At 43.1% G+C, this 14,932-nt stretch overlaps 1 protein-coding gene across 3 annotated transcripts in view; it reads left to right on the top strand.

The window, feature by feature from the left end:
- Positions 1-4,185, top strand: part of LOC132764218 (uncharacterized) — a 38,262-nt gene extending 34,077 nt beyond the window's left edge. For all 3 annotated transcript variants that reach the window (XM_060758113.2, XM_060758114.2, XM_060758112.2), the window contains exon 2: positions 1,855-4,185. In XM_060758113.2, coding sequence (XP_060614096.2) covers positions 1,876-3,027 — 1,152 coding nt within the window. In that variant the 5' untranslated portion in view covers positions 1,855-1,875 and the 3' untranslated portion in view covers positions 3,028-4,185. The remainder of the gene's footprint in view (positions 1-1,854) is intronic.
- Positions 4,186-14,932: the final 10,747 nt, after the last annotated feature.

The following is a 14,932-nucleotide window of genomic DNA, read 5'->3' as shown; positions in this document are numbered from 1 at the left end:
ATTTGGGTGTATCGGGTATTTGTGCCAAATTTGGTCCATAGAATGAAAATACATCATGGATATCAGATTCATAACAGTAGCAACATTACAGTTATGAAGTAGCAATGAAAATAATGTTATGGTTGGAGGTCCCGACAATATGAGGAACTATATTAAGGGGTCGCGGCATTAGGAAGGTTGAGAAACACTGGTCTAACGAAAAGATAAAGAGGTGAAAAGGATGAGTTTTGATCAGGTTACAATCTCAATCTCATTTACCACATTTGAGGGGGGGTATCTAGTGTGTGGGTTTTTTTTTAGTATGTTGGTTACTTGAGCACAAAAATTCCAATGGGATGAGAGGAAACCTGAAACATCATTATAGAATAAGTGAAATCTATCAGAAGGTGAACGTCTACTTTATAGGAGTAATTAAAAATGCACATGTTTATTCATTTCATTGTCCAGAAGGAATCATCTCATGAACGTTTGCGTTGTGTGAATCATCCTCCTTGTGCAGATTAGCAGATTATCACATGTGCAGATTATCACGTGTTATGCCTGTCACCCCCAAACAAGGAAACAAAAAGACCCCACACTGTGTTTTTGGTTTAGTTTTGCAGTTGGCCCAGAAGAAGACTTCAACTGCAACAATTCTGGTTTGGTCCAGGTGTCTCCCAATCAGTTGGGTTTCCTGGTTCTTGAGAAACTCCTTGTTCATCACAGATTTAAATATTTGCAAATATTTTAGTAGTGGGTCACACAGTTTCTACGTGAAACAAGATACAAGACTCCTGATGCTTTAATGCAGTGGTTCTCAACTTCTGGGCCTCCACGTGTTTTGGCCTACGACTTCCAGAAATCCCAGCCAGTTTACCAGCTGTTAGGATTTCTGGGAATTGAAGGCTAAAACATCTGGGGACCCACAGGTTGAGAACCACTGCAATAGATAGATATAGATAGATGGTAGAGTGATAGACCTAGGAGTTGAAGACCAAAACATCTGGGGACCCATAGGTTGAGAACCACTGCAATAAATAGATGGATGGATGATAGAGTGATAGACCTAAGAGAGGCCTACCTTCAGGTCCAGATAGATAGATAGATAGATAGATAGATAGATAGATAGATAGTGATAGACTTAGGAGTTGAAGGCCAAAACATCTGGAGAGAACCACTGCAATAGATAGATAGATGGATGATAAATAGACCTAAGAGAAGCCTACCTTCAGGTCCTGATAGATAGATGATAGAGTGATAGACCTAGGAGTTGAAGGCCAAAACATTTGGAGACCTACAGGTTGAAAACCAATAGATAGATAGATGGATAATAGAGTGATAGACCTAAGAGAGGCCTACCTTCAGGTCCTGATAGATAGACGATAGAGTGATAGACCTAGGAGTTGAAGGCCAAAACATCTGGAGACCCACAGGTTGAGAACCACTGCAATAGATAGATGGATGGATGACCTAAGAGAGGCCTACCTTCAGGTCCTGATAGATATAGGTAGATGATAGAGTGATAGAGTGATAGACCTAGGAGTTGAAGGCCAAAACATCTGGAGACCCACAGGTTGAGAACCACTGCAATAGATAGATGGATGGATGACCTAAGAGAGGCCTACCTTCAGGTCCTGATAGATAGCTAGATGATAGAGTGATAGACCTAGAAGTTGAAGGTCAAAATATCTGGAGAGACACACGTTGATAACCACTGCATTAATGATGGCATAGAAGAGGGAATTTTCACAAATGTTACTCAACTACTGAGATTTTATCTTGTAGGCAACCATCAGAGGGATGAGACTTTATCTTCACTGACTGAACATCAATGTAATTCAGCTTTTCTTTGATGTACCTTCTTTTTCCTCCCAGGCTGACCACCCTCCCAGCAGAATGTCTGGCACGCCTGTAAAGTGTTTGACGGAGCCATGCGTTACCAAATGCCCGGATGCAAAAATGGTGATCCACCCGCCACCGCTGGCCATCACTTTACCGGGTCTCCGTCTCACCACAAATCCTGGTAAGTGCCTGGTGGAAACCCAGACGTCATGTCCCATCAATGGAGAGGAAGGATCCTGCAAGGCTGTCGTCACGAAATCCTCTGGTCTCCGTGCCATTTCCGGGGGAGACACTCCATGTTGCACCACCGCATGTTCAGACTCGCAGCTGGTGATCTATCCCCCACCGGTCTGCATTATGTTACCTGGGGCAATGCTCAGCAGCAATCCCAATGAATGCCTCATCGAAAGCTCAATCCCCTGCGTTCCCAGTGAGACCCACCCACTCGCCTTAACCCGATCGGCTTCCAATTCTGACTGCTCTGTTCTCCCACAACGCACAACTCGCTCCACCTCGGTCCCATGTGGGCTTCCGAGTGACAACCCATGCGTAACACAAGGTCCAGGCTCCAAAGTGATAATACACCCTCCGGAGATTGAAATCTGCTTACCTGGTCCTATCGTCGAAATTATGGCCGCGGAGTGTGCAGTGGAAGTCTACAACCCGTGTGATGGAAATGCAGCGATCACAGGCGAGGAACAATGCGCCATCACCAATGGGGATGAAGACACGGGTGAAACCAAAGCCCTGGCCACACGTGTAAAGGACTCTGCTACAATCTGTGCACTATTGGGTGCTTCTTCATGCATCTCGGAGGGACCAGAGCTGAGGATTGTCGTCAAGCCACCTCCATTAGAAGTCGACATGCCTGGGCCAATCCTTCAAGTTTTCCCTGAAACATGCAAAGTGGAAGTCCTGAATCCAGGCGGATCTGAGACCCCGGCCTTGGACAGCAGTAAGCCTTATGCGCTGTGCAACAATGAGATGACACCATCAAGAGCCCTGGCCACCAGAAGGAGCTCTCTGTGTGCCACGAAACAGCCTCTGCCAGACCTCAGAAGGCCTTCTCGCCCCTGGGGTGAGATTTATGGTAGGTCCGTCTTGTCCAGGAGCACCATAAATCAGTTATCGCGTTACTCAAAATATCACAATGGCTTCAGCTCAACGAGCAATACGAGCTCTATGAGTTACCGGCCATCATACTAAACTGCTCGAGGAGATGGTGTCACCAGGGATGGTCAGAAGAAGAACATGGCAAGGATGGGTGAATTGATATGCACGAACCTTAATTTAAATCCTTCTAAAGACTTGGACATTAAAGAAACCAGAACTATTTGTCAGTGTGGTGGGACTCAATGCCAAAATGTGTGTTTTCTGTAATACTTGGGTTGAATTGTGATAAAAGCTCAACTGGTTAAGAACCTAGTCCCAATCCAATCACTAGTACTAACTAGCATAGACCTATTTAATTAATCGCGGAATGGTGATTCAACGTCCATGTAAATATCATTGCTTCAGTAGGTTTATTGTTGTTGGTCCCAGGAACAGCCTGGTGGAAACCCAGACGTCGTGTCCCATCAGTCTAATTCAGGAATGTAGTAAATCCTTCCTAACACAGCTCAGAGAGAAGCCACGCGAATTAACGTTTACAAGCTTGTTTCCTTTTTGAGCTCTGAAGACCAATCAACGTGACACATTGTAAGATTATATTTAAACTAATAGTCCAAAGAGTTTATAGAGCACAAGGTTGCCTTATTAATTTAAATGAGGTTGAAAATAGATTTACAAGACAGGTACGCACTTACAGAACTCCGGTACAACTCAGAATAGCTATGGGAGGAACATCAATGAAATCAAAAATAGATGCAGCACCTCTACATTGTCGAATACTAGACATCCCTGGTTGGGACCAACTATAGACCTTTTGGCCCTCCAGATGTTTTGAAGTGCAATTCCCAGTATCTCCCATTGTTCCAGATGATTTGAAGTGCAATTCCCAGTATCCCCCATTGTTGTCTATGCTACTTAGGGAAGTCCAATATCATCTGGAGATCTGGACAATTCCCACTCCTATTTTAGATATATCAACAATTTATATACACATTTACATTATCTTTAACCGCATCTATTGTCTTTTGCTTTACTTAGTAAGGCATATTGAAGATACACAAATCCAGGAGGCAACTGGTAGAAAGTCACCTTTGGTCACTAACACTAGCTTGAAAGGGCAATTCGCTCTCCATATTTCCTAGTCTTTGGGCACTGGGTCTCTGTGAAAATGAAAAATCTAGGAGAATACTTCTCAAGGAATCTCTCCATTATGATTCTGTGTTCAATGTCTACCACAAGTCAACCATAGTTTACTATCGGGGGACCTAAAGATTCCTAGAGAAGTGATATCTCCATCATGATTTTGTTTTCAATTTCCATCATAAGTCAACCATAGTTTAGTATTGGAGGACCTAAAGATTCCTAGAGAAGTGATATCTCCACCATGATTCTGTGTTCAATTCCCATCACAAGTCAACCATAGTTTAGTGTTGGAGAACCTAAGGATTCCTAGAGAAGTGATATCTCCATCATGATTCTGTTCAATGTCCACCAGAAGTCCACCATAGTTTAGTATTGGAGGATCTAAAGATTCCTAGAGGAGTGATATCTCCATCATGATTCTGTGTTCAATATCCACCACAAGTCAACCACAGTTTAGTACTGGAGGACTTAAAGTTTCCTAAAGAAGTGATATCTCCATCATGGTTCTGTTCAATGTCCACCAGAAGTCCACCATGGTTTAGTATTGGAGGGCCTAAAGATTCCTAGAGAAGTGATTTCTCCATCATGATTTTGTGTTCAATGTCCACCAGAAGTCCACCATAGTTTAGTATTGGAGGACCTAAAGATTCCTAGAGAAGCGATATCTCCATCATGATTCTGTGTTCAATGTCCACCACAAGTCAACCACAGTTTAGTACTGGAGGACTTATAGTTTCTTAGAGAAGTGATATCTCCATCATGACTCTGTGTTCAATGTCCACCACAAGTCAACCATAGTTTAGTACTGGAGGACCTAGAGATTCCTAGAGAAGTGATATCTCCATCATGGTTCTGTGTTCAATGTCCACCAGAAGTCAACCATAGTTTAGTATTGGAGAACCTAGAGATTCCTAGAGAAGTGATGTCTCCATCAGGATTCTGTGTTCAATGTCCACCACAAGTCAACCATAGTTTAGTACTGGAAGACCTAGAGATTCCTAGAGAAGTGATATCTCCATTATGATTCTGTGTTCAATGTCCACCAGAAGTCCACCATAGTTTAGTATTGGAGGACCTAAAAATTCCTAGAGAAATGATATCTACATCATGATTTTGTGTTCAACTTCCACCACAAGTCAACCATAGTTTAGTATTGGAGGACTTAAAGATTCCTAGAGAAGTGATATCTCTAGAAATTTCCAGGTCCTCCAGAATCAGCAAAAGCTGATCTTAGATTCACAGAGAAGGACTTAGAAATTTCTAATCCACTTAATTAAATCAGCAAAAGTCAAAGCTGAAAATGTGGAGGGATGACTGTACTTTGTCCACCATTGCTTCTCTCAAACTGTATTAGGAGCTGACCAAAAATATAATTCCATTTTCAACAGCCTAGGTTGTGAACCTAAAGAAGGTTTACTTGGATCTTTCTAAGCCCATAGCGTGAGTGTGTTAAGACAACTATTTTCATATTTGTTGTATCAACTACAAGATCACCAAGACTTGGTTGAGTCTAAGCCAACCATCTGGCAGAGGGTTGACCAGATGACCTTGTTCTACAGGTCTGTGAGTGAGATATTTATTCTGATCAACCCTGAAAATTTGGACCAAGTTAAATCAATTTGGTAGGAAGAGTTTGTGATGTTTGTGTGTCTGTGTGTGTGTTTAAATGTGTAAACAAGAGAGGGAATGGGGTAGAAATATATTGAGGGAATGCCATAGAAGGTCTCTGATGGTGGTGGATAACTACTCTTGAACTGAAAGAAAGATTTCTTAATAAATAGAATTTATGGAATTCTGGTGACTAGATCCAACTAGAGTAGATCCATTCAATAAATGGTTAAATGGGAAGTAAACATACAGGTAAATATAATTGGAAAAGGATCAGAAATTAGGCCAAACAACTCCAGTTATGGCCTGGTCCTAGTTTAATCTTCTGTTATGCTAAATGCTCGCATAGTCTACTGTGAAATGAAAAGGAGCATTTATAATTAATGCTGGGAAAAATATTCGTATTGGTTTATTTCAAGGTTGAACAGCAGGTTCCTCAATGGTTGGGAAACACAACGGACCTGTGAGCATTTTGGAAGACTTTCTCTGCGTGTTCAAACATCTTAAGGGTTTGCGACAAAATGATTCCGCATGAAAAAAAAGAGTTTTCTGCACAAAAAACACTGTGCAGAAAAACAAATATAGACATGTTTTCTGCACAGAAAACAGCGTTTCTTTCTGTGCATCTTTCCTACAAAAGAATTTCAATGATTTCGTCATTCTTCGAAGGGGACGGAAGGGGAAATTGGGAAAGTGACACCCGACAACTGTACAGTATTAACATTTTAGATATTTAAGAACAATGTTTATCACAATTTAAATAAAATTTAAAATAAACAATGTGCATGTGTGTGATTTTTTTTAATTAAAAAAATGCTCTTTTAAAATTGCAAGTTTATCCAGAAATAAAACTTGTTTAGAATGAATACATAGATATTAGGCTTGGTTGATCAAGAAAAAAAATGGTTCTAAACTCGTTTCGCTGGTGGTTCGATTTTGAAATTATTTCCAAAATTTTCTTTAAAAACAGATCGGAAGTAGGCTTGGGCGGTTTCGTTCGTTAATTTCGTAATTTGTTATTAATTCGTATTTAAATTAGCTTACAATCCAATATTGAGCCATGCAGGAATAGTGTGAGGAGTAAATTATTATTATTATTATTATTATTATTATTATTATTATTATTATTTGCTTTATTTCTATACCGCATTTTTCAGCCCTTAACAGGCGACTCAATTAGATTCGAAACAATTTTTTCAATTTATTTCGTAATTATTTTGTAATTATTTTGTAATTATTTCGTAATTATTGCGTAATTATTTTCGCATGTCTGGTGCAAGTTTTATAGTTGTTGTTTGTTTTACCACACCAACAGTCAACAACAGAGGGAGAGGGAAGCTTCAGAAGTTCCTCCTGTCCTATTTGGAGGTTTTATTAGCATATTGTGCAATCGCGTCCGCCATTAACGAATCGATTTGTAATTTTATGAAATTTTTTATATTTCGAAATTTTTAAAAGAAAATTTCGGAATTATTTAAAAAAACGAAACGCAAGGGCCCCCTAAAAACAAAACGAGTTTAGAACCAAATTTTTCCATGGTTACCCAAGCCTAATTGGAAGTACCAAGAAATACGAATCACTTCCTTTGTTTCGTTAATGGAAGGTGCCCCTCGCTCCCTCCGGAACCATTAAAATCTCACAGTTTCCCTTCCTTCCCTTGCCGCGAGCTTCTATGCAGAAGGGAGAGGTGGGTGTAGCCAAGCACAGCCCTCCTTGGAGGCCTCGCCCCCAGCGACCTCCAAGGATCGCTGTGCTTGGCCATGCCCACCTCTCCCTTCTGCATGACTTACAGCTTGCCAGGGAAGGGAAGAAAAGATGAGAGAGGTGGCCGTGGCCAAGCACAGCTCTCCTTGGAGGTCGCTGGGGCGTGGCCTTCAGGAACAGCTGTTCTTAGCCACGCCCACCTCCTTCCTCTTTGCATCGTCAGCTTTGCGAGGTGGGCTTTGCGAGGTGGGTGTGGCTACGGCCAGCTCTTCCGCATCGCCGCTTGTTGCCCACCTCGCAAAGCCCACCTCGCAAAGCTGACGATGCAAAGAGGAAGGAGGTGGGCGTGGCTAAGAACAGCTGTTCCTGCAGGTCACGCCCCCAGCATTTACGATTCACTGGCGGAAGTCGTAAGGAAGATGGCGGACGCGGCTTCGATATGGTAAAAACACTTCCGGGTTGCCAAAACGTGTCGATATCGCTTCTAAAGTTATTTCGTTTACGATTTCTTAACGAGATAAGAAATTAATGAGCAGGATCAACCAAGCCTAATAGATATTTTGGAATGCTTATTCGATGAGAAAGTCTGGAAAACAAGTACTTTTATGCAAGATTGAAATAGCTTAATATGTTCAACCCGGAAAACACACAATGAGCTGGTTTCAAAGTCCGAGGAGAGAAGAAATAGATTTTCCCTTGAAAGAGAATTTATGTATACTTATCTTCCTCACTGTCATTATCTTCTCTGTCTCTTACAAGTGGTCTCCTCGTGAAGCTACTAGGACTACCTCTGTTCTCATTCATTTGGCTCCACCTTGAGGCATCAGGCAGTTATAGATCAAGAAATTGATTACATTTTGATGGTGGAGAACATGGTTTGTATTTTATACATCCCAGTTTAAATGTCCAACCTCATCAGTTAACGCAATAGAAGTCAACTGAAACTGGTCCAAAATCTACAGTCATGACTCCTTTGAAGTCATGTCATAAGAGTCAACTTAGAATCATAGAATCAAAGAGTTGGAAGAGACCTCATGGGCCATCCAGTCCAACCCCATTCTGCCAAGAAGCAGGAATATTGCATTCAAATCACCCCTGACAGATGGCCATCCAGCCTCTGCTTAAAAGCTTCCAAAGAAGGAGCCTCCACCACACTCTGGGGCAGAGAGTTCCACAGCTGAACGGCTCTCACAGTCAGGAAGTTCTTCCTAATGTTCAGATGGAATCTCCTCTCTTGTAGTTTGAAGCCATTGTTCCGCGTCCTAGTCTCTAAGGAAGCAGAAAACAAGCTTGCTCCCTCCTCCTCCCTGTGGCTTCCTCTCACATATTTATACATGGCTATCATATCCCCTCTCAGCCTTCTCTTCTTCAGGCTAAACATGCCCAGCTCCTTAAGCCGCTCCTCATAGGGCTTGTTCTCCAGACCCTTGATCAATTTAGTCGCCCTCCTCTGGACACATTCCAGCTTGTCAATATCTCTCTTGAATTGTGGTGCCCAGAATTGGACACAATATTCCAGGTGTGGTCTAACCAAAGCAGAATAGAGCATGGGGAGCATTACTTCCCTGGACCTAGACACTAGGCTCCTATTGATGCAGGCCAAAATCCCATTGGCTTTTTTTGCCGCCACATCACATTGTTGGCTCATGTTTAACTTCTTGTCCACGAGGACTCCAAGATCTTTTTCACACATACTGCTCTCGAGCCAGGCGTTGTCCCCCATTCTGTATCTTTGCATTTCATTTTTTCTGCCAAAGTGGAGTATCTTGCAAAGTGGAGTATCTTGCAACTTAGGGGACTTACAATTGTTTTATATATACTAGATATGGACGAACCCAGAGGGTGCTCACTAATGCTTCCTCTTCATCTTGGAAAGAAGTGACAAGTGGAGTGCCACAGGGTTCCGTCCTAGGCCCGGTCCTGTTCCACATCTTTATTAATGACTTGGATGAAGGGTTAGAAGGCAGGATCGTCAAGTTTGCAGACGACACCAAATTGGGAGGGATAGACAATACTCCAAAGGACAGGAGCAGGATTCAAAATGATCTTGACAGATTAGAGAGGTGATTGGCCAAAACTAACAAAATGAAGTTCAATGGCGACAAATGCAAGATACTCCACTTAGGCAGGAAAAACGAAATGCAAAGATACAGAATGGGGAACAATGAGGCCTGGCTCGAGAGCAGTACGTATGAAAAAGATCTTGGAGTTCTCATGGACAACAAGTTAAACATCAGCCAACAATGTGATGTGGCGGCAAAAAAAGCCAATGGGATTTTGGCCTGCATCAATAGGAGCATAGTGTCTAGATCTAGGGAAGTAATGCTACCCCTCTATTCTGCTCTGGTTAGACCACACCTGGAATATTGTGTCCAGTTCTGGGCACCACAATTCAAGAGAGATATTGACAAGCTGGAATGTGTCCAGAGGAAGGTGACTAAAATGATCAAGGGTCTGGAGAACAAGCCCTATGAGGAGTGGCTTAAGGAGCTGGGCATGTTTAGCCTGAAGAAGAGAAGGCTGAGAGGAGATATGATAGCCATGTATAAATAGGTGAGAGGAAGCCACAGGGGGGAGGAGGGAGCAAGCTTGTTTTCTGCTTCCTTGGAGACTAGGACATGGAACAATGGCTTCAAACTACAAGAGAGGAGATTCCATCTGAACATGAGGAAGAACTTCCTGACTGTGAGAGCTGTTCAGCAGTGGAACTCTCTGCCCTGGAGTGTGGTGGAGGCTCCTTCTTTGGAAGCTTTGAAACAGAGGCTGGATGGCCATCTGTCAGGGGTGATTTGAATGCAATATTCCTGCTTCTTGGCAGAATGGGGTTGGACTGGATGGCCCATGAGGTCTCTTCCAACTCTTTGATTCTATGATTCTATATCAATCAATCAACAATTTATTACAGTCCAAAGACCCGTCAGTGAACAAACAGTCTTTAAAATTACCCCATCTCATTATCCAAAATTAGTATTGGTTTCAAGTAATACTCCCATCTGAGGTTAGTTTCTTTCTCAGCCTAGTTGCCACTGCAAGGAATTTTACCACTATGAGGGTCACCCTGTGGCACTTGTCCTCTAAAAGATATCTCATAATTCCCTGCAGAAGATGGCTCGTCACGTGGGACAGGATTGGATATGAAAGTTGGCTACGTCGCACTGAATAGGAGTGGCACTGCAATAAAATGTGCTCTATTGTTTCTACTTCATTTCCTTCACAGGGGCATAGTCTTTGGGAGTAAGCCTGAATTTTTACTTAGCATTTATGATGAGCTTTTGCTAGAGCAGTGGTTCTCAACCTGGGGGTCGGGACCCCTGTGGGGGTCGTGAGTGGGTGTCACAGGGGTCACAAAAGACCATCAGAAAACATAGTATTTTCTCTTTGTCATGGGTGTTCTGTGTGGGAAGTTTGGTCCAATTCTATCATTGGTGGGGTTGAGAATGCTATTTCCTTGTGGGTGAACTATGAATCCCAGCAACTACAACTCCCAAATGGCAAGGTCTATTTTCTCCAAACTCTACAGTGTTCACATTTGGGCATATTGATTATCTGCACCAAGTTTGATCCAGATCCATCACTGTTTGAGTCCACAGTGTTCTCTGGATGTAGGTGAACTACAACTCCAAAAACTCAAGTTCAGTGTCGACCAGATTCTCCCAGTATGTCTCTTGGCCATGGGAATTATGTGTGCCAAGTTTGATTCAATTCCATCATTGGTGGAGTTCAAAAGGCTCTTTGATTTTAGGTGAACTATAAATCCCAGCAACATTCCCAAATGACAAAATCAATCCCCTCCAACCCCACCAGTATTCAAATGTGGGCGTATCAGTTATTTGTGCCAAATTTGGTCCAGTGAATGAAAATGCATCTTGAAAATAACGTTATGGTTGGGGGTCACCACAAGGTGAGAACCTGTACTAAGGGGTCGCCGCATTAGGAAGGTTGAGAACTACTGTGCTAGAGGATGCCATTTTGTTTGCCACTACATGAGTCATAGCATGAGCTTCTGAAAGAAATTTTTAGAGTATATCCCTGTTTACGCCCTAGCCCTCTTCCATTTGTCATGTCTTCTTTTGAGGTAGCCTTTCTATACTGCCCTGTGGTGTTGCATTGATTGCCTCACATATTTATTCATTTTAGGAAATCTAGCCCAGAAAGGAGGGTATTTCAAATCAAAAGTAGGATCATGAATGGTACGTATTAGGCTTGGGCGGTTTCGTTCGTTAATTTCGTAATTCGTTATTAATTCGTATTTAAATTAGCTTACAATCCAATATTGAGCCATGCAGGAATAGTGTGAGGAGTAAATTAGATTCGAAACAATTTTTTCAATTTATTTCGTAATTATTTCGTAATTATTTTGTAATTATTTTCGCATGTCTGGTGCAAGTTTTATAGTTGTTGTTTGTTTTATCACACCAACAGTCAACAACAGAGGGGGAGGGAAGCTTCAGAAGTTCCCCCTGTCCCATTTGGAAGGTTTTTTAGCATATTGCGCAATCGCGTCCGCCATTAACGAATCGATTCGTAATTTTACGAAATTTCATATATTTTGAAATTTTTAAAAGGAAAATTTTGGAATTATTAAAAAAAAACGAAACGCAAGGGCCCCCTAAAAACAAAACGAGTTTAGAACCAAATTTGACCAGGGATCACATTGGCCATGTACCACTTGACCAGGGATCACATTGGCCATCTACCACTTTGTCCAGGGAGAGTTGGAATTCCAGGAGACAGAGAGAGACCTGTTACAGGTTCTCCACCTGTTTATAATAATCCAAAAATGTAACATTTTGGAGTGGTTGGGCAATAGCAGAGGGGTAGGATCCATTTATCCCTGTTCCCATGGGCCATATTGTCACATTTTGGTGACATCAGAAGTGATATCACATCATTCAGTTTTGGGTTTTATGGGGGCTCCACCCCCCAAAAGAACCCCACTTGCCACTAAATGAACCAACCTGAAGAATAGCATCATATTAAATCTTAGATCTACCGGGGAGGCCCTCCTCTCGCTCCCACCACCATATTAAATCTTATATCTACTAGGAGGCCCTCCTCTTGCTCCCACCACCGTATTAAATCTTAGATCTACTAGGGAGGCCCTCCTCTTGCTCCCACCACCATATTAAATCTTATATCTACTAGGAGGCCCTCCTCTTGCTCCCACCACCGTATTAAATCTTAGATCTACTAGGGAGGCCCTCCTCTCTCTCCCACCACCGTATTAAATCTTAGATCTACTAGGGAGGCCCTCCTCTCGCTCCCACCACCGTATTAAATCTTAGATCTACTAGGGAGGCCCTCCTCTTGCTCCCACCACCGTATTAAATCTTAGATCTACTAGGGAGGCCCTCCTCTCGCTCCCACCACCGTATTAAATCTTAGATCTACTAGGGAGGCCCTCCTCTCGCTCCCACCACCGTATTAAATCTTAGATCTACTAGGGAGGCCCTCCTCTTGCTCCCACCACCGTATTAAATCTTAGATCTACTAGGAGGCCCTCCTCTTGCTCCCACCACCATATTAAATCTTAGATCTACTAGGGAGGCCCTCCTCTCGCTCCCACCACCGTATTAAATCTTAGATCTACTAGGGAGGCCCTCCTCTTGCTCCCACCACCGTATTAAATCTTAGATCTACTAGGGAGGCCCTCCTCTTGCTCCCACCACCGTATTAAATCTTAGATCTACTAGGGAGGCCCTCCTCTCGCTCCCACCACCGTATTAAATCTTAGATCTACTAGGGAGGCCCTCCTCTTGCTCCCACCACCGTATTAAATCTTAGATCTACTAGGGAGGCCCTCCTCTTGCTCCCACCACCATATTAAATCTTATATCTACTAGGAGGCCCTCCTCTCTCTCCCACCACCGTATTAAATCTTAGATCTACTAGGGAGGCCCTCCTCTCGCTCCCACCACCGTATTAAATCTTAGATCTACTAGGGAGGCCCTCCTCTTGCTCCCACCACCATATTAAATCTTAGATCTACCGGGGAAGCCATCCTCTTGCTCCCACCACCATATTAAATTTTAAATCTTAGATCTACTGGGGAGGCCCTCCTCTCACTCCTCCTCTTGCTCCCACCACCATATTAAATCTTAGATCTACTCGGGAGGCCCTCCTCTGGCTCCCACCACTGTCTCAACTGCAGTTGTTGGGGACAAGGGAGAGGGCTGTGAAGATCCCTTACCTTGCCAGCCGGGGGTGGCAGGGCCCAGGAAGAGACAGGCTAGGTAGTTTCAGCTTAGTAGGCCTGGCAGAGAGCTGCAGGAGCCATCTTAGTTTAGGGAAAAGCTCCAGTTCAGAGAGGGGGAGTGGCCTAGGCCTGAGCCAGCCCAGCAACAGCCAGGATTGGTTTGTAAAAGGGGGCGGAGTTAGCCAGTTGGAGGGAAAGAGAGCAGCTTATTTTGACAGTTCAGTTCAGTTCTGGGTGATGTTAGAGTAGGATTAGAGTTTTAGGAGTCTCTGTTAGGAATAGGCAGCTTGCCTGTAGTTTGCACAGCAAAGTAGGCTGTGGCAGACTGGTTACAGCTATTTTAGAAGAGAAATAGCTGGGTTTTGTTTAGGAATTGTAACAAAGAATAGAACCATTCTCTCAAGCAACCGTTACGCTTCTAAGAACCAAGAACACTTTAATTGTAACAGCTAAGCCTCTGAACCTGCATTCACTTTTATTCTGTAACTTGTATTCAATAAACTCTTTCTTGTTATTTTTAACATTTAAGCCTGAGTCAAGTGCCATTTGTGGTTTGAGTCCTTTTCCTTTTTGAATCAACCTCTCCTGTTTCCCCTCAAAGAAGCCTTGGTAATATACAGTACTTGGTGGTCCTAGAAAAGCCTTTTAACATTCTAAATAGCTAGAGGGTTCCTGATTATTTGGTTTATGGTGGCAGCGAAGGTTTTAAATCAAGAGACATCCCCTCAAACGCTATAAGTGCCAAAGTGGTGTGAATTCCTCATTGAAGGAGGGACAGGGTTGGGATCTGTTTGCCCCCTGTCCAGTGATATTGTTTGGCCATAAAGACTGCCTTTATGATTAGGGGTAGATGGTGGGATTGAGTGCATTGCCATCTGCCTGGTTATTACAATTGGTGTGGCAGTGGTGGGTTTGTTTTACCCCCTGCCCAAATAGCATTAAGGAGTCTTTATAATTTGGTGGGGCAGTGGTGGGATCTCCTTGACCCCCTGCCCAGACGGCCATCGAGCGTATATCTTTATAATTTGGTGGCAGCGGTGGGATTGCTTGCCCCCTGCCCAGAGTATATCTTTATAAGGGCCTTCTCAGTGGTGCCCCCCCCCCCGCCTCTGAAACACCTTCCCCAGAGAGATAAGACAGATCCTGTCACTCTCCTCTTTCTGTAAGGACCTGAAGACTTGGTGGTTCTACCAGGCCTTTGAAAATGATTAGTCTCAGGCTGTTAAATGAATGTATGTATTGGCTCTCCTTGGTTTTCCTTACAATGTAACACAGATGATCCCTTGGTATTTGGAGACATTTTTAGTGGTAATGCTACCCAAGGAAATGGGCATGGAGACCTCTCCACCC

This window comes from Anolis sagrei, chromosome 12, assembly GCF_037176765.1.
Source record: "Anolis sagrei isolate rAnoSag1 chromosome 12, rAnoSag1.mat, whole genome shotgun sequence".
In the NCBI taxonomy this organism is placed as follows: Eukaryota; Metazoa; Chordata; class Lepidosauria; order Squamata; family Dactyloidae; genus Anolis; species Anolis sagrei.
The sequence above is the reverse complement of the archived record's forward strand: the minus strand, read 5'-3'. Positions and strand labels throughout refer to the sequence as shown.